The sequence below is a fragment of the Nicrophorus vespilloides genome, unplaced genomic scaffold, assembly GCF_001412225.1.
Source record: "Nicrophorus vespilloides isolate i.1.1-1 unplaced genomic scaffold, Nicve_v1.0, whole genome shotgun sequence".
In the NCBI taxonomy this organism is placed as follows: Eukaryota; Metazoa; Arthropoda; class Insecta; order Coleoptera; family Silphidae; genus Nicrophorus; species Nicrophorus vespilloides.
In genome coordinates, this window is record NW_017099643.1 from 416,193 (window position 1) to 436,301 (window position 20,109).

At 29.8% G+C, this 20,109-nt stretch overlaps 4 protein-coding genes across 6 annotated transcripts; 2 read left to right on the plus strand and 2 right to left on the minus strand.

Annotated features, from left to right (window-relative positions):
* Positions 1–4,637: 4,637 nt before the first annotated feature.
* On the plus strand, positions 4,638–6,809 carry LOC108564974 (BSD domain-containing protein 1-like). Of its 3 annotated transcripts, none has more exons than XM_017924191.1 (8): positions 4,638–4,772; positions 4,857–4,902; positions 4,959–5,075; positions 5,262–5,319; positions 5,370–5,470; positions 5,630–5,841; positions 5,907–6,019; positions 6,286–6,809. In XM_017924191.1, the coding sequence occupies exons 1-8, from the start codon at positions 4,762–4,764 to the stop codon at positions 6,591–6,593; spliced, it is 966 nt and encodes a 321-aa protein (XP_017779680.1). In that variant the 5' UTR covers positions 4,638–4,761; the 3' UTR covers positions 6,594–6,809. The 3 variants fall into 3 exon arrangements, with proteins under 3 accessions (XP_017779680.1, XP_017779681.1, XP_017779682.1); XM_017924192.1 differs by having other exon boundaries at positions 6,289–6,809; XM_017924193.1 differs by having other exon boundaries at positions 6,316–6,809.
* Positions 6,738–10,262, minus strand: LOC108564973 (ATP-dependent RNA helicase Ddx1). The gene is made up of 13 exons (XM_017924190.1): positions 10,119–10,262; positions 9,953–10,004; positions 9,711–9,892; positions 9,431–9,653; positions 9,156–9,372; positions 8,933–9,103; positions 8,497–8,877; positions 8,286–8,429; positions 7,892–8,228; positions 7,616–7,833; positions 7,337–7,562; positions 6,881–6,971; positions 6,738–6,827 (listed from the first exon to the last, which is right to left on the minus strand). Exons 1-12 carry the CDS (start codon positions 10,132–10,134, stop codon positions 6,931–6,933), a joined length of 2,208 nt encoding a protein of 735 aa, XP_017779679.1. The 5' UTR covers positions 10,135–10,262; the 3' UTR covers positions 6,738–6,827; positions 6,881–6,930.
* A 562-nt stretch (positions 10,263–10,824) lies between these two features.
* LOC108564960 (bromodomain-containing protein 8-like) lies at positions 10,825–13,771 on the plus strand. Its single transcript, XM_017924170.1, has 2 exons — positions 10,825–11,374; positions 11,428–13,771. Exons 1-2 carry the CDS (start codon positions 10,978–10,980, stop codon positions 13,575–13,577), a joined length of 2,547 nt encoding a protein of 848 aa, XP_017779659.1. The 5' UTR covers positions 10,825–10,977; the 3' UTR covers positions 13,578–13,771.
* A 1,861-nt stretch (positions 13,772–15,632) lies between these two features.
* LOC108564961 (ejaculatory bulb-specific protein 3-like) lies at positions 15,633–16,492 on the minus strand. Its single transcript, XM_017924171.1, has 2 exons — positions 16,231–16,492; positions 15,633–15,906 (listed from the first exon to the last, which is right to left on the minus strand). The coding sequence occupies exons 1-2, from the start codon at positions 16,427–16,429 to the stop codon at positions 15,707–15,709; spliced, it is 399 nt and encodes a 132-aa protein (XP_017779660.1). The 5' UTR covers positions 16,430–16,492; the 3' UTR covers positions 15,633–15,706.
* Positions 16,493–20,109: the final 3,617 nt, after the last annotated feature.

Sequence of the window (20,109 nt, forward strand, 5' to 3'; positions counted from 1 at the left end):
ATAAAAAAATTTCTTCTATTAAAATAATGAAACATTTTTAATACAAAACGTTTACCATTAATTCCATAAAGAAATGTATCATTTCGTTGTGATTCTTCTATTTTTACTTTTTAATGTGTACACGTTCTTCTTCTATTTTTTTTGGATTCGAGTTCGAAGACAATGAAGCAAATAGGATCGAATTGATACAAGTATTCAAACATATTGTACGTGCCTTGAATGTAACAATGAACGCTTCAAAGCACGTGCGATTATTCCTAGTGAAACCGATTTACCTATTTAGTTAGACACGCTACCCAGCGGATTTATTTGATACGTTCAAGAGATTTCTTATACTAAATCCATCTATTTTCTTTCAATACCTTAAGCTTGCATAATAGATCTCTTAACGAAATACAGAATCATAATATTTGTTTATACACATTCAATTAGGAAAATATATGTATTTCTATGATTAGAGTTATACATGTTAATTTTATTAAGATTATCTCAAATTCGTTTTACTGTTTATTGTTGATTAGTCTGCTTTCTTATATTATTATATAAACTTGTTTATATAAGATAAGCACGTCTGACAACATTTAGTTAACATTAACTTACTCTAAAAATATTATATATTACAATTACTAAACCAAATATTTATTATATAAAATAATAACAGTTTATAAATTATACAAATAGTTACTTGCAATATAATCAAATTAATTAATTACTACAAACTAATACACTTTGCAATATTCAATACTCAATGATGTTTAAAATTAATAATAAAAAAGATATATAAATTAAATTAAAGTATAAAATGGATAAAAATATATTAAAAAAATATAACATATTAACGAAATCTTTAAAATTGAGTAGATTCGAGTTTTAGTGCGAAATAGATCAATTTGTTTTCTTGTATTTGATTTTATTAGGTAAGTTTTAATACTAAATAATTAATACTTTAATAATTAAATTTTTAATGTCTCATTTTAGTGATTGTTTTGATAATTTGTTCATAAAATATTAAAATTATCTTGTATAAAATATATTTGATATTTATTCAAATTAATTCCAGTAATTTTTATATGGAATTATTAACTATTTTTCTAGATTATAATCATACAATTATCGTTGAATTAAAGATGTTTTCTTTTTATTTCAAGATAGTTAAAATTGTCCCTCGTTTTGTAAGAGCTGCAGGGTTTACATCGCTTGAAGTATATAACAAAAGTTCCTGCTTCATTGTCGCATTTGTAGAAATTAATTAATTAAATATTTTAAAAACATAATTATTATATTTTTACATTTAATGCTTTAGTCCCACCACCAGAAATTCAGACAGTAACATTCTGTATTTTATATTTTGGATAATTATACTAAATAAGGATATTTTTGAAATAAAAAATTTGGACATATTTTCAGTAGAAAAAAAAATACAATGTTCAACTATGATTATTTATAATAAATTATATAAAACAGGAACTATAAATGTAATGAAATAAAAAAAAATAGGGAAAATGTGGTCGTTGGTATCGGTTACGGTCCTGGTTGTCGGCATAAGAGTAGTTTGCAAGAGGCAGAGCGCGGTATGCGATGGTTCAGGACCATAACTCGCTGGCTGCCATCTGACCACGCACTATCTACATACATACACTAGCTGTATCTCCACTATATACCTACACAGGTGTATATAGCATGCATGCATATACACACTCATACTCGTGCACATGCATGCATCTATATAGGAGAATGCTATATACATACGGCAGGGCGAAGATCCATATAAAACATATAGCGACACGGGAGCACGTATACATATCTCTCTAACCTGTCGCAAGGTCCCCAACATTATACATACATTTACATGTATATAAACATATTACTGATTTGGATTATGCTCGAAGACCTTATCGGAAGCAGTCCCCGCTTGAAGATAAACGGATCGTCGATGGAAAATTTTTACTCGAACCGGCAGGTTTTATTGTATCAAATTAAAATATCACTAGATAACATCGCTGGACTGCATTATAGGATAGGAGATTATCGCCGGATTAAGATTTAGCACGCTTCTAAATAATGCATTCCTCTCTGCGCAAACACACACACACAGCCCTGCACTCACTTCCTAGACTTTCAATCCAATTCGATTTTTATGCGACGAAAAAGTGTCCTGCATGGACTCGAACGTCTCAGCACTAAGCGTTTATGTCTAAAATAAGATCTGCAAACGTTTACGTGTAAACTGTATACACTTGCTTTCTATAAGTTCAATACAATTACAATCATATACAATGTTCACTATAAATCGAGTAATTCGAATAATAAATGCCCGATACTCGACGAAAAACTGACCTGCAAGCTTTAGAATGTCTCAACATATCAGAGCTAAGATATCTATAATAAGATCTAAACACATTTAAGTATACATTTTATTTTTACAATAGAAAATAATAATGTTTACCACAGAACGAACAAATCAAATAATAGAGCTTTTTTTCAAAGCTTTTCATAAATTAAATCACAATATTAACTCTATCATAAGTATTTTGTACATAGTTTTTATGAATGTTTATTTGAACATATTTATTGGACAAAATCGGTGCCAAAGGGCTTTGATTTATTTTGATATATAAATGGTAGAGATTTTGGTTCAATATTAGCTTATAAAATTGACAACCAAAATATCAATCTACTATGAAACATATCTTAAGAAATATTACTGTTTTAATTATTTTTTTCTATATTGGATAAAAATCCAATAGTTGTCAACATTTATATTTGGGTTATTATATATGTAATCAACTTTCTCTTACGTTTCAATTTTCAGACAGTAAGAGTTATAACTTTTTAAGAAAATATGATGAATTTATAAATCTACAAGATACAGCAGAGCAACAAAAAGTTTAAAACGTCTATATCAGGGGTGGCCAGACTTTTTGCGGCAAATGCTACAGCTACCTACATATAAATATTGGGAGCTGCATCTAAAGTTTATGATATAAAATAAAAAATAAAGTTAAAGTACAACAAACTTCTTGAAGCCGCATGTGGATCGTGAGCCACAGTTTTGGCCACTCCTGAACTATACCATATTTGTTTCCGAATTTTGGCTCATAAATAGACATATTTCAAATACATTTTCTTGTTGATTTTTTTTTATTGTAAATAAATATTAGAGGACTTAATTGAAAAATAAATGTTAATTAACATAAGTATAGAAAAAGTATATTAATATTATCAAGTTTCCTACTTTTTATTTAATTTTGTTTTGTATGCACGAAATATACTTGTATAACGACATCATTAAAGTAATATCATATTTTGATAATATGTACGATGGAAATACGTAATAAATACCAGTCTCTCAAAAAATTACTTGACTGGCATTTCTTAAAAATTTGAAATTATACATTTTTATTTGGTTGTTATATTTATCATCATCTAATAAAGTATCTTATTAGAATTTATTAGATTAACTAATTAAGAAATCTGTTTTAATGCTATATATACTATTTTTCTGAACAATTAAGATAATCCATCAATAAAATAATTGTTCTTTGTAGAAAATAAAAAATAATTTTAAAAACAACATTTAAAATTTTTCTATTTCAATTTAATTCTAAATATCACATATTCTTTAAATTTGTGTATTTAGCCAAAGAATTGCATGGTCCTTTAGTAGCATTATTCCAATAACATTTCAATCACTTATAAACAAAGTATATATTAAAAAGTATGCATTTAAATTTGCATGTCATTTTACGTAAACGTCACTAAAAAAAAAGATCAATACAATTTGGATAAAACTTCTTTTAGCCTTCAGTAGAGGAAGTACGGACTTTAGAAACTGAAATTTAATTAGCCCATACCTTCTACCACTTCTTCAATGTCCCGGAAGTGAAAGTATTTAATGTGTGTATGTGTATATTGCACACACAAAGCGAATTTGGACTGGATTAAAGGTGTTTTTTCCTTATTCCAAGCTTTCTATGTTTCGGTTTTCTATATAATTTATAATAGAATTATGCAAAGCTATTACTCAGCTATTTCCCATGATTATAGGTTTATTTTGGCATCATTGTAGTAATTTACTGTTATAAAATAACAACTAATAAGATTTTGCTTTATAAATATATTTATAATAAATATCCTTTTGAGGTAATTAAACAAGATATGTGTTAATTTATTTATATTTTAAGTACAAAATTTGTATATAATATGTTGAAATTTAAATACATTAGTTTATTTAATTCAGCTGAAAATTATGTTTTTATTTACAATATTTAAATTATTGTTAAAGTTTAAATATGATCGTAAAGGTAATAATTAAACTTAAATTTTGAAATGAAAATATCTCTTTAAGTTAATACTGGTAACGCCACCTTTTAGATTGTCTTAACTTTAGATTTATATGCCACCAAATGTACACAAAGTTTTGACTTTTATCGCTGCTACTTATTGTATTATTATAAATATATAATATTGTACATTATTAATGATATCCAATTACGTAAAATCGCTTATAGCAATATCAAATTATATTATAATATATTTGGATGTGGCGCCATCTAATCAACAAATTAACAAAATTAGTAGGTAACTTTATAGCAGCTATATATGTTTATATATAGGTTCATAAAAAAATAGAACGTGTGTCTGTCAAAACATTTTGTAAATAAAGATAAAAAAACCTAAACGTAAACTAATAAGAAAAAATTCTTGTGTGACATTTCCATTAACATTTTGCCCATTTGGAAAGTCGAAAACAACTCGGAAATGGCCCAGAAGTAAGTTTGTAGTATATAAATTATCCTCAGTGGCATTACCATATGTAGCTACTACATTAATATTTAACAATTCTTCCATTTTAGCAATGACAACTGGTTTGGTTCTTGGTTATCGGCTGCCAAGAATAAAGTAATGATAGAATTATAGGTGTATCTAAACACATTACTAATGACATACATTTGTAGAGCTGTGAAGTCCTGGAATTTGTCAAGAAAGATCTTGAGGAGTTTGGCAATGTTGTCAAAACTGAAGCCACCAATGTTGTTACCTCAACAGGAACAGCAATTGAGAAAACCTTGAAGGTATTGTATTATAGAACATTTCAATACTTTATTGACAAACAGTTTGTAATCAATAACTATATTTTTTTATTATGGTATTTTATTGCATGCAATTTGATAAGTGTATAATTATCTTGAAACATATATAATAATGTTTATAATTTTTTAATTGCAAATAATTATAGACTTTTTAATTGATTTTCATAGTTGGATGAACCTGAATCAACTGCTAGCTCAATGAAAAGAAGTTTTAGCTCATTCTTAGGTGAGTTCATTCATTCTTATAAAAGCACTTCCTCAAGAATGTCCTTGCAGGTCAAATGAATGAAGCATTAAATCCAAGTTTAGATGATTCAGATACTGATGTTATTATGATTGTGAAAGGAAATGAAACAGTAAAATTAACGAAATTGCAAGTATGTATAAATCTTCATCTTCAATTGTCATACAAGTATTTATCAATAATACATTCACGAGATAATTGAAATGCATCCGCAGCAGCTGTGATAAACATTGTTTATATCAGCAATGCTCCTGTTTGCATATATTTGTCATAAAAAAATAATAACTTGCAGCAAGCGCTTTACGAACTTCAAAAGGACGAATTAACATTCATCCAAGATCCAGATCCGTCTATGAAGAAGCAGTACGAATATTGGCTGGAAATTATAGATGATCAATTGTCCGAAGATCGGCTGAGCAAGCATATGTTGAGTTCGCTCACTTTAAAAAATCAGTACATAAGTCTCGTTCCATTGAAAGTCGGGCATGAATTATTTTGGAAACGGTACATTTATATTTTTGGATCATTTGTTTAACTAGCTAAATCGAATCATTGCTTTTGTTTTACAGGTACTTATTTAGGAAGGCTTTATTGGAAGATGACTTTGCAAGGCTAGAGGCCTTAGAGAAACGGGATTCTAAATTGAAAGAAGTAACAGAGGATACAGTGAACTGGGAAGAAGGTAGTTATATAAAACTCGATCTATATTAAGTAAAAAATGTCATTTTAAATTGCACCGTGTACATATTAAATTAAATGAAATATTTTATACTTACATAAAAGTTTGGAAGCAAAACAAGGTGTAGGTGATGTGCTTTTTATTTATTTATTGGATTATATATTACATATATATATGGGTGGCATTACAGTTTGAATACAAGCTTCTTAAGTATGGTTTATATATTTGCGCGTGGATTCTGTTACTTGCAATAAACTATATATTTTCAGAAGATTTTTCAAAAGATATTTCTTTATCAGAGGAGGAGCAGATCAAATTACTAGAGCAATATGAAAACGAGACAAAAGAGAAGGAGGAGCAACGCAAACAGAGCGTTGATAATAAAAAGGATCAGGTAGATGAAGATGTTATATTCGAGGCGAATACCAACACTACACCAACCAGGAAGAAGGAGACCAATAAGAAGAGCGGAGGAGGAAAGAAGAAGAAACAGGTGGAGGTGGTTAAAGGATCTCCGACAAGCAGCAGTAGCAGCACTGATGGTGACTGGGAGAAAATATCCGATACCGATAAGTAAAACGTGCCCTTAAGCACGTTTTCGTTGTGTTAAACAAGCATAGTTATATTGATTCTCGTCCAGGAGATAAACCAAGATATACAATAATTACTTTTTTTATCGAAATGGCTGTGCTCGACATGGTGCTGGCTCTTAACCCTCCTACAGAGACAGCGTAAATTAACATTATTTGCCTTTCACTTGTTCTTTAAGACAGACAAATCAAACAAAAAAAAATAACCAACAGTTTACAATCTGCAAGATATTATGTGAGATTAATGCTGCTACAGTGTTGTGCAACTACTTACTCTTTCCCAGATCGACCTTACAGCATGATGCAATAAATTCAGCATCATTCTTAAATTTTCATATATCTTAGTCGGTCGCTGAGCTGTATTCCTGATTAAGAAAAGAAGCATTTAGTATAATGGAATAAGTTTTTTTCCCATCAATGGAAAAAAAAATAAATTATTGGTATTTCCATTATGTTCAAAACTTATTTAAGGATTGAATTATTTTTTACTTTTACAATAGTTACTAGTCTCTAAAGCGAAATATTTTATAATAGTTATGACAATTATTTTATAGGGAACGAAATGGAAGATGAAAAAAGAATTGATTTTAAAACGTATTGTATATATAAACTTTTGACAACCCATAGGATTATGTTAACATGTTAAAATAGAAGCAAAACGTTTATATACACTAATTATACTTAATCATTAAATAAATGAATTTTAAAATAGCTCAGCTTGTTTCTCTACCTGTTATAAATCGCTTCAAATAGAGAATCTGGGCCTTGCTCTCCAAACTGGATAAGCTGTTGACGACTGACAACATTTGGGATGCGTGGTTCTCGTACTGCACACCATCTTGTCGTTTCTTTTGACCATAAACCACTTTACCATCGAACTCGTTCGATGGAACTTTCATATCACGCTCTACTTGTTGTATAGTTATATTCAGATGATCCTCGATTTCCGCCAGATACTTAAAATATAATATAAATAAATAACTTCAAATGAATTAACTATTGTTATTACCATTGGTTCGTTATACCACATGCAACAGCCCCTGGACTCCACCAAATTAGTGTTCCAGCAGCCTCTACCGCGGCTCTTGCACCACTCCCCATGGTACCAAACTTTCTCTGGAACTGTGCTCACTAAACTTATAGCTAAACCCATCCGTTCAGCTCTTCCAACACGCCCAATCCTATGCACGTAGTTCGATTTTTCATCCGGTAATGTAAAGTTGATCACTACAAATATACTCCCATTACTAGAAAAATCGTCGCTATCGACCAAACACAATCATACTGAATGGCAATCCTTTAATGTCCAACCCTCTAGCGGCAACATCGGTGCAAATAAGGAATTTCACTTGATTATTTTTAAACATCTCCAAGTTCGACTTGCGCTCATGAGGTTTCCTGTCCCCATGCAAGCAGACGCAAGAGTACTTCTCTTTGTTTAAAAGCTTCAAATACTTTTCCAAATTATCGCAATCCAACTTAGTGCGACAGAAGATAATTGCTCTCTCCATCTTGTGCTCGTCAATAGCACGGACACAGTACTCTCCCTTCAACATTTTTACCGCTTCGCTCATAGTTTCTGGAGTGTTTCCACCTGGTCGTACTTCGTTCTTTGCATGCACCTAAACATACAAATACGAATAAAATTTTAGAAACTCTTAATTTAAAGATGTACTTACACCATCGGTCATTATATGGGAGTTCATTGTATGCCAACTAAGATCTGTCTGTGGATTAACATTGACAACTACGTGGTGAACCGTTTCGGGTACTGAATCTTCGCCTTTCAAATCAACCCAAGTTGGAAAGTGCATTAGCTTTTCCTAATAAAAAATATATTAAATAAATAAATAAAATATACCACTAACTGGGAGAATTAGGTTGTTTTACCGCCATCTTTTTAACTTCGAAGGCGTGCAAAGTAGCACTACATACGACCATCTGTAAACGATGTCCATCAGCTGTAAACTTCGGCATTTGCATGTGAAGTCTGCAAATCAAATCGGTGAATCCCTGTTTCAATAAAGCATCAGCTTCATCCAGGACGAAGAAACGACAGTTTGCAAGCGACAAATATCCTCCTTGAATCAAATCTTCCAATCTTCCCGGCGTTCCAACAATAATGTCAACACCATTATTTTGGAGAGAAGATATCTGTTCCTTTATATTGGTTCCTCCAACAACCAACAGTTCTCGAAGCGAAGGATTACTTAAATACTTCTTAAACTTAACTATTTCTTTGCAAGTTTGTTCCGCTAGTTCTCGCGATGGCTACAGAATAACAATATAGTTAATAAACAATCTTATATGATTGATTCACGTATACCTCAATTATAATAGCTTGTGGAGCATTGTTCGCTGGTTTTGATACCGTTGTTCCTGTCTCCCCATTAGTGTTCATAACTATTTCTTTGGATGCAGTAGATATTGGCTTATAACCATTTGGCAAAGGGTATTTTAATGGAGAATTACCAAAATTAAATGACATCTCAGCATTCTAGAACAATAACACATACAATAATGACATATTTGAATGAAATCCAAATTACCTTCAATACTACAGATGGAAAGAAAGCACTATTAGAAATTTGTTTATTAATAGTGAAAGCAGTTCCTAAATCAACACTATTCTTCAAGAATTTTATTTCTCCTTTGTCCAAATCAAGAAGACATGTGATAACATCATCCTTCCCAAATGCCTCACCATAATTATCAAATTGCCTATTGTTGGACTTTTTTCCAGTTCCACCAAAACCAAATCCAAATCTATAAAATATAGTTAATAACAATTTTCTTAATATAGAAAAATTAAATGATTTCTCACCTATCTGTTCCAATCTCTAAATTTGCAGAAAGAGTAGACCAGCCCACTCTGCACAAACCTTCATCAGTGACTGTAGCTTCAAATCCCCATTTACCACTTTGCACACCCCTTGTGCATCTTGTACCATGCCATTCCTTTTGATCACGAGACTGCACTCTTAGACCACAAGGTGACACAGCTAAGGCATTTCCTCTGTCCAATGTTGACATTTGCCATGCTGGTGCTGCATTAAAAAAATATATTAATAAATCCATTAAAAACATTAGATTATAACAATTACATAAATTTTTTGAAACTTTTGCAGCTTTGCCAGACTCAATATCCTTTATAGTTTCCCACACAATCTGAATAATTGGTAAACAAAAAGCAGCAGTTTTTCCACTTCCTGTTTCTGCTGCCATCAGAACATCTCCTCCACCAAGAACTAGAGGAATTCCTTCTGCTTGAATATCTGTTGGTAAGCTAGAAATAATTGAAATTATCAAATGAAGAGAATAACAATTAATTATTGCTTGTACTCACGTCCATTCCAACTCCTCTATAGCTTTTGCTATTTCCGGAAGAACACCGAATTCTGTAAATATTACAAACTATAAACCAGATTGTTCGGCTTATTTTCAGGTTTTATAACCTCAAAACTTAATAGTATAAAAACAAACGATAAACACTATAAATATGCATAATTTACCTTCAAATGCAGTCATTGTTTTAACGAAGTCCTATTAAATCCAAGTGGATTAAAAATCAATATACCAGGGAACTTATTGTGAATATTATAAATATTAACAAACTTGCAAAAACTTATGAAATTTCTAATGTCAAGAAGAATGTTTCTGGTAGTGCCTGCATACATATGCAATCTTCTATACGTCTAATACGCTTAGTGCTTAATAAAATGTCGTAAGTTTAATAAAATATTGAAATTATATAATTGAATTATAGAAAATATCAAAAATGAAATTGTTAGATTAAGGTATTTGTGAAATATGAAATAATCTAAATTTTTGTTATACAATTATTTGAAGAATTAAGTATAATAATTTTTTTCTTCCTTCTTCTTCCCTCTAGAAGTATAATCATAATGAGTATAATAATTCTGAATATAATTCTTACATACTTAAAATTATTTACAAAATAATATCATAATATATGCAACTTGCAGTTACATGTATATAAGGTTGTATATATTTAAAAATGAACATAAATTGTATTTTATTTCTTATTATTTTCTTTAATTTTATTTATGTTTTTTGGATCTACATGTTTTTTTTTAATGTTAAGATTGAGATTAATTCATAACATTAAATTTAATAATAGTAATTGTATCATGCATTTTTGACAGTTTGTGGTGATAGCTTGGTATGTTTGTTGTTGTATATCAAAGCTGAAAGAAAAGAACATTAAACAAAATAAACAATATTAAATATATTGAATTTTATGTTGATAAACGAAAATATAAAAGGAATTTTATTGTGTCTGTATATCTACGCCTATAAACTTAAGTTATTCACGATTTAAGTGAAATACACTGATCCTAACCTCCAAATATGGCATCAATACAGGAGCGACTACAGAGAATACGTGAACCTCTTGATAAATGGTCTACCAGGGAACAACTATGCTTAGCCTTTGCAGTCGCCAGGGCAGGTGATCAAAACTGGATGTCTGTGAGCAGATCTCTGAAACCTTTTGGTGAACCGAGCAGACCAACGGATTGGTTCCATCAGAAGAATTGTGCAGCCCAGTATGGCGCACTATTGGAAAACGTTGAGACTCCTAAACGTAAAAAGCGCACATCAGGGGCAGAAACCCCCATAGAGACGGCAGGTGAAAATATTTTGAGGAGATTAATGACTGAACGGAAATCAGAATTGAAAAAGTTATTAGAAGAAGAGAAATCTGAATATTTAAAATTACAAGAGGAAATGGCAATTTTAAAATCAGGTATGTCAAACAAAATATGATTGGATTTAATTTATTACAATATTTGTATTTAGGTACTTTGACTGAAGAACAATTGGATGTAATGTGTAAACAAATAGATGAAGAGGAGCAACAGAAAGAGAAAGAGTCTTTGGCTCATTCTCAATGGTTAAAGGAGCGCGAGTTGCGTAAACAAGAAATCGAGAGGACATGGAGACCTGCAGTGAAGATCCAAAGTCCTGCAACTGGAGTAAAAAGAAAAGTTTCAGAAAGTTTTGATCAAGTTGAAGTGGAGCATGTGGAAGAAAGACCTGCACCACAGACGCCCACACAAATGACGGAACCACCAAAACCAGCATTATCACCGCTGCTGACAAGTCTACTTAAATCTCCATCACATGCTCAAAATGCTACCTCTATATTGCATTCAGCTATTACAAATCACAGACCTATCAATTCAAATACCAATCCAACTATAGCCAGTTTATTAAATTGTTCAGCATCTGTTCCTGTTTCCCCTGGAATCCAGCAGTTGGTAACCACTGCAATATCACAAGAACCTCAAATAACTACCTCTTCTGTAAAGGATACCATTTCAGATTTATTGGATGAAACCGATCAATTACCTAATCTTAAAGTAGAAGATCTAGAAAGTACAATACTCTCAGGAGATGATCCATTGCCTGAAATAAAAAACGAGGAAGTTGATGTTATCATTTCGGATCTGATAGAAAACGCAGATATAGTAACGGACCCCGAACAACATCTATTAGAAGGAAATGATGACATAATAACGCATTTGGAAAATGAGCTTGAAGAGCTGGTCAACAAAGAGAAGGCGGCGGTGGCTGAAGCAGCAGCCAAAGCCGAAAGTATTTCAGCTGAAAAACTGTTAAAGGAAAAGGAACTTCCACAAATCGATCCGTTTGAATTTCAAGAGGATCCAGTAATTTACGAGCCAACGAAGCAGTCCAGTATAAAGCAGATTATTCAAACAGCGAAGATCGATGAAATAATAGATACATCGGAGCAGGAAAATTCGCAAATATTGCATGAAACTGAAATTAAAAAAGAGCAGAGCGAAGAGTCGAAAACTGAGAGTCCAGAGGAGAACGTTCCTGGTAGCGTGGAAATAGTTGAAGTTGTCGTTATGGAGGACGAGGAAATTGGCAAAAAATTTAATAAATCACAAATTGATGAAAATATTGTTTATAACAGTAAGATTATTGATGATGAAAAACTCAGTGTTAAAGATGAACCAACTGAATCTTCTGAGGAGGAAAAAACTATTAAGGATGATATATTGTCTGAGGCTACATCAGAATCGTTGGATATGGAAATTAAACAAGAATCATCTGATGGAAATAAGGATACTACTAATGATGAGGATGAGACGTTATCTAGACGAAATACGTTTACTCCAGAATATTCAGACATATTCGACGATATGAACATTGAGGTTACCAAGATTGATAAGACGGGGAAAGCAAAACGCGATTATTCTAGAACGAAAAAAAAGGAGGATACAGACTTCGACATACTTTTGGCTGTTGAGCAAGCTGCGAATTTGGAGGAAGATAGTTTGTCAGAGAAAGAAGATGACAAGAAATCAATTGATTTGTTGAAAGGAAAATTGAAGATCGATAATGATCGTTCAAATAGTCCTTGGACCGAGGAGGAAGAGAATTCTGGTATGAGAACTAGGAGGAGGTATTCAACTCCGGCCACGCCTAGCGATTCTGTACCAAATTCCCCAGCATCCAGCACTGCGTATGTGGAGGATGACAGGGACTATAAGAATTGGAAAAAGTCTATTATGTTGGTCTACAGTAGGCTCGCAACGCACAAGTATTCGTCTTTGTTTTCAAAACCTATAACCAATGAACAAGCGCCCGGCTACCACAATGTTGTCAAGCGTCCCATGGATTTCCAAACACTGAGAAAGAACATCGAGAGCGGAACCATCAGATCTACTACAGAGTTTCAAAGGGACGTGTTGCTAATGTTCAACAACGCCATAATGTACAATAAGACAAATGATACAGTATACAAAATGGCATTGGAAATGCAGCAGGAGGGAATGGAGCAAATCAGGATTCTGCTGCAAGTCCAAGCTGAAACAGTGCCTTCGAGGCGCGAAACCCGTCTGAGCGAAGGTCCTAGCAGTAAGCGTAAGCGAGGAAATGAGGATAATACGAGGAACAAAAAGAAAAAGGATGAATGAGAATTACTGATGTTTGAAAACCATTTGTTAATACCGTGGTATTAACATTTGGTTTTCTTCTGTATATTTTTTAAACGCGTTTCGTTGTAGATAACGTTTGTACAAATTGTACTTTTCTTATATAACTTTATAATAAATGAACATATTTTTCTTAAGCTACTGATACAAAATGATGATTGTAGTGCCTAAAAATTTTACAACAAGAAAAACAAAGTTAATAATATTAATAATATTTTGCATATTTTAGTTTCTTTTTTTGTATATGAAAGTATTGTTATTTTTGTTATTATGTTCTATAGTTATTATATCAAAATATTAATAAATATTTAGATTTTCTTCGTGTCAGCATTTATTAAATTAATTGATACTTTCTTCAAAACACTAAGATAATACGAAATGATTTTATTTTTTAATAAACATACATTGTGAAGTTATTGTATTTATTGTTTTATATATCTTGATTCGATTACTTTAATATGTACATACTAACTATGTATATATATATAATAAAATATATTCCAGTAGTAGGCTATATTTATAATATAATGCAACCACAACTCATTTTGGATCGAATCCGCTGTTTAGTCATGTACAAGACATTTTTTTATAAGGAAGATATGACTTGGAACAGAAGACCTCGAATTCGACGAAGAATATTATTAATTTTATGTTTAGCTTGCATCTTTTGTTGAGTTAGTTTTTGTATAAAAAGTTTTTGAATGCTCATGGTAATTTCAAGGTTCAAGTGGTACATTTTGTATCTGAATTGAATTAATTTCGTATAACATTATTTTTTACCAAGGCTTTATTTGTCTTAGAACTGTTGTTTGACATGCATTATAAATGTATACTGCTAATAATTATTTAATTAATATCTGAAAGTAGTTTAATGATTTCAATAAGAGTTGATTTTACTAACTACAGTAATTAAAATTAAAGTGTTTAAAGAAAGTCGCTAATTTCTCGTGGTTTGTTATTGTTAACATTCGATTTCTGGAAGTTTTGTTGTCATGGATTCTTGAAATTAGTTTTTATACTGAAATGACCTGGGTTTTTACTTTATTTGTTTAACCAATATTTTTAACTTAATAATAAGAAATTCAAATATAAACAAATACAAAAATCCTATTATTTATTTATATGAAATTGAAGCTAATAAATGTAAATTGACTCGAACGCATTCAATAAGAACAAACGTAAATAAAATATTAGTAACGGAACATAATGTTCTATAATTTATGTAACATATAATTTAAAAAAATACTACAATAAAATCATTAATAAATGAAAAGTTATATAAATTCTTTTTTGTTTTAAATTATATAGCAAATAACAATTTGTTGAACATGAATATGAAAACGGAATAAGTAAGCATCATTTGGTGACAGAAAGCATAATAAATGATATTAAAAATAATAGAATCTATTTTGTACTTGAAATTCGGATAAATATCAAGAAAACTTCATTATTTTATTTAAAAATAATTGAATAATCAGGATACAAGTATACAGTCGTATTTGTATTCTCTTTCAATTGGTCATTGAGAACAAGGTGCATTGTATGGAAGTGTATAATGTGATGACTTAATACTCTATAAATTTATCTGTTTTACTTTAGTATCATTCTATTGCAATTAAGTTAATATAAAACATCCAAGTTCTTTCTACGATTGGTAACTGGTATAGTATCAATGTTTCAGATGTTTACAAGTTGAGTTATATCGATTATAATGATGATATTTAGTGATACAAAAATCTGCTATTTTATTTTGACGAGTTCTACTCATTATGTTTTTTTTTCTTATTCAAATTTGAGTTGCTTAATGGTAAACGTTGCGTTTCTAAACCGTTTTTTAGTTCATGGACTTCAAGAACCGACGACTTCTGTGCAGACTTCCAAATATTAAAAAAATAAACGAATAATAAAACAAGATTGCTTAACATTTAAAAAATAGATATATTTTTTTTACGAAAATTTGTTGTTTTTTTTTGTTGTTGTTATTGTCCACAATAAATAAAATTATAAATTAGTTATATCGCATGTTTTTTTTGTAACAATAAAATTAAATAATCCTGGTCATGTTTTTTTCTTTCGATGACGAACAGATTAGAAGAAAAATTACGATGTATTCAAGGCAATTTGATTCCTTCCTTCTCGGCTTCAGCGCGGTACTTCTTGGCGTAGTCACCGGTTGGGTCGTATTTGGCTTCGAGTTCCTTCCACATCTCTGGCTCCTTGTCGATCAAATGACGGAGGACGGTGCGGCTACCGTTCTTCTGCTTCTCGCTGCACTTGGAGCATTCGCTCTTGATGGCATCAGGAAGAACCTCTGCAAAACAAAGAGAAGCGTCATGAGTTTGGAACAATACGCGGTAAATTATATTAATTAGAACCGGTAAATAAAGTACAGCCTTGAGCACGCACATTTAAATCATGAGAAACAAAAATTATTATAAAAAAAACTTTGATTATATACAATCATCAGTTATTAGGGAAATTATAATATTTTTAAAGTAATACAAATTTAAAACAATAGAAAACTATAAACAAATGTGTAGGGCAAAAAATATTTCAGTTTTAAAGAGAAATATGATGTTTTTGATGCAACAAATAATTAAAAGTATAGCACAAAAAAATAAATAAATGAACTTACTTTTCAATTCGGCGCCATCTGGGCTGCAGTTGCCCTTCTCCAAGAGGCAGTTCACGTAGTTCTTGAGGAGACGTTTGTTCTTCAGGATTTCCTCCAAGTCGACGTTATCGTATTTGGTGGTGTACTTGTCTTCGGCCGGCTTGGCGGCGACGACTGCGAGGACAACAGCCAGAAGAGCGATAACTGCGATGCCTTTCATTTTGCCTTTTTTCTGTTTGGTTGTTACTTCTCTGAAATCACTTCGAGTTGTATGGAAATCACCTGGATAAGCCTACTATTTATACAGGCTAATTGGCATAAGAGTGGGGTTGACCCCCTCGCGTCAATTCACACATCATCAAATGCGTTCCCAAGAAAAGCACCATACGAAGATAGATAGAAGTACACAAATATCCGACGAATTCACACTTAACACAAGTTTGTTTTCAACAAACAACAATTTTGCTATTATCCATATGACTAATAAGTGAAATAAATTATAAACAAATTTATTAAGTTAATTAATTGTTAGATACTTTAACATACTTTAAATTTTCTCATCTTTTAAAACAAAAATTATATATTTAGTCTAGAATATACAACATCGAGACACAACAACTTTTTTTTCTCTATTTGTTTCATTATTGTAAATCGTTTATCATGTACATGTGAAAAAATAATTGCCAAATAAATAGAAATTTGTTTCTCAAAAATATCAGCGCAATCCAATTTATTTGCTTATAAACTAATGGAACTTTAAAAAGATGCTCAAATATTTACTTTTCCAAACGTGTTTAATTAAAATATCTTATTTAACTAGTGAATAGATTTACGAAAATAGGTAAGAGTTCATAGAATTTTGTTACTTTATGTAATCAACTTTTGATTGTGTAATAATTTTAGTTAATTTTATTGAATTAATATCAGATATATCATTAATATTCAAGTTTATAATGGCAATAATGTTTAAATTTGATGAAATTATAATTATTGATTTAGTACTTCAGCAATGCCTCACAAAGTGCGTTTTTTTTTTATATAAAAACTTAAATTAGTGTGATTTTTTATGTATAATAATTTTTTAATTCCTCAAATTTGAAATATAAAATTATTTCCATTAAGAATGAATTTAAATTAAATTATTGGAAAATTAAAATACATTAACAAAAAATATAATTTATATCAATAATATGATAATGTTCTTAATTGTATTATCATAATAAGCATACTTAATTTTGCTTGGTAATTAGTTTCTAAGTCTAATTTAAAAAAAATCTATTTAATATGAATATAATCACTTTGAAATGTATAGTAAGACCTTTAAAAATGCATTAAAGCATGAGAACATTTCAAATTAAATTGAATTCATACAGAAGTAGTTTCTTGTTAAATATCAGGAAACTGCGTGATTATTGCATAGAAAAAAATAATTGATTTATATTGATTTGTTTAATTGGATTTTTTTCAATGATGAGAACATTGCAAATTCACTTCAATTATTATGTAATAATAAAGTAAATAAGTGATCTTATATTAGAAAAGTAATATAATTATATTTACAGGAATACCTCGTATAGTACGGGTTCGGTCAACTTGGATTCATTCTTTTTAAACAAACTTAATTTTAAATGTGCAAAATAAAAAAAATAGTTTTTTTTTTGTACAAAAATGATTATTTTTTTTTACAAATAATTGTATACTTTATATGTGTTTAGTTCCTTGATATGTCTGCTTCAAATAGTACGGAATGTTGGAGAACCTGATATTGTTTTATAAATATTTATTCGCATTGAAGGGAAACTTGAGTAAATATTTATTTATTTAATTCATTGTTAATAATCTAAACAAACCACAGGATGTTATTACAAATACAATAGTTTTATTTATTTATTTGTTTGGTTGAAATATATCAGTACATTTCCTTATAAATTAAGTGATTTATAATCATTTGGTTTCTTCGTAAAATATTTATTTAATTGTAATATTATTACAAGGATATTATAAATACAATTGATTCAACAAACTGTATCATTTTCTTAGGATTTTTCTTTGATGAGAGAATTGCAAATTTGATTAAATAAAATCATATCATTATCTACTTAATTATAAGAAAAGTTGTGTTATTATAAAAACGTATTTCATATTTGTTTAAGTGGAATATTACAAGGTCGAGAAGATTGGAATTTCAATTGTATTAAACCATATCAATTTCATGTTTATTTGCCGGAAACCACATGATTTTCCTATACCTTATTTACCTAAATTTAATATTTATATATTTATTTGCAAGAAATTGGTGTTAACCAGGTGAAATCTTTGGTATTAATTTGCTCACACCATTCTTGTTTTCTTCTCTAAATTCAAATTTCTATTTCACGGCTCCATTGCAATAAATTTAAATAATAAATTCAATAAAATGATAAAAAAAAGAATTAACAAATTAGGTTAAAGTTTTTGAATGTGATTCGGTTTTAACGAATCACGTTTTTGTTGTGTTTTTTTTTTTGAAGAAGAAAAAATGCAAATTCGTGTTGGCAGTGAATCTCTCCGCGCGTTACGTAACGAGCGAAGACATGTTCATGATCATCGTGATATCAGGCTCACGGAAATATATCTAAGGTTGAAATTTAATTGTTTGAAAGAAACACCGTGCTAATGGTTGTTTCCACCTTGAGCTGAGCAGAAGTAATTGTATTTGTTTTTTTTTATAATAATCGTAAAACCGAGGCATGTTCAGTCTTCATATCTACGAAAATAGAAAACAAATACGTATAATTTTGTAATAATTAATAAACATTGTTGCAATTATTTAGAAGACATTTTATATTTTGAAATTTATAATAATAATATTAAAATACATATTTATATAATTATATTATAGAGAAAAAATGACTGCTACAATAGACTATAAGTTTTTCTTCCCTGAAAATGATATTTAATAGCATTTATTGAATGAAGCAAATTATAGAGAAGACAAAAAGCTCTGATTAACAAAATACTATTCTCTTGTTAACAGATTTAAGTTTATTAGTAAATAAATAGATTTTATTAAAAAATATTAAACTGATGGTAGAAAGATTTAGATCGATGCATAAAGAAAAAAGTATTAAACTGATAATAGCGTTTATTAAAAAAACATTAATTCCTACAATATTATTAAAGATTATTCTGAAACATTAAGACAAAATAATATATTGCTTTTCCGGGTGTAAAAACTCGGAATTTGCTGTCGTACCTCAATAAGAATCTTCTTTTCCACGTGTATCTAACAATATTTCTTCTTAATTACTCGTATATTGGCACAATAGAATAGTAAATACCATCTACCAAGATCTAGAAAGTAAAAGATTTGGACATATCGCAAGCATTTGATAAAGTTTGGCATATCGGAGTACTATACAAAATAAAGAAGAACTTGCCATATAATTACTTTAAAATAATAAAATCATACCTGGATAATAAAATGTTTCAGGTAAAAATTGACGACGAATACACCGATTTATATACACGGCAGATATTCCTAAGTAAAACTGAAACCAGTATGATATCCAATTGTGGGATGCAGCCACTAGAAAATGTATTGGTGATTATGACGAAAGAATTTTTGATGTTAATAGAAATAATTACCGTTGCTTAAAGCTAGGATAAACAACAAATTAATGTATTATTTGCAACAAATTTTTTGATTATGTAATATGATTAAAAAATATTTCTTTTTCTGTCATCTGAATACATTAAAGTTTAATATTTCCGTTTCATGTTGTTACATAAAAAAAAACAAATAAGAATTGAGAATTGATTTAAATAATAAACATATTTTTTTTACGTAATAATATACAAATAGACTTTAAAAAGTTTATTATATTGACAATTTTGGTAAAGGTGTTAATGATAATTAAA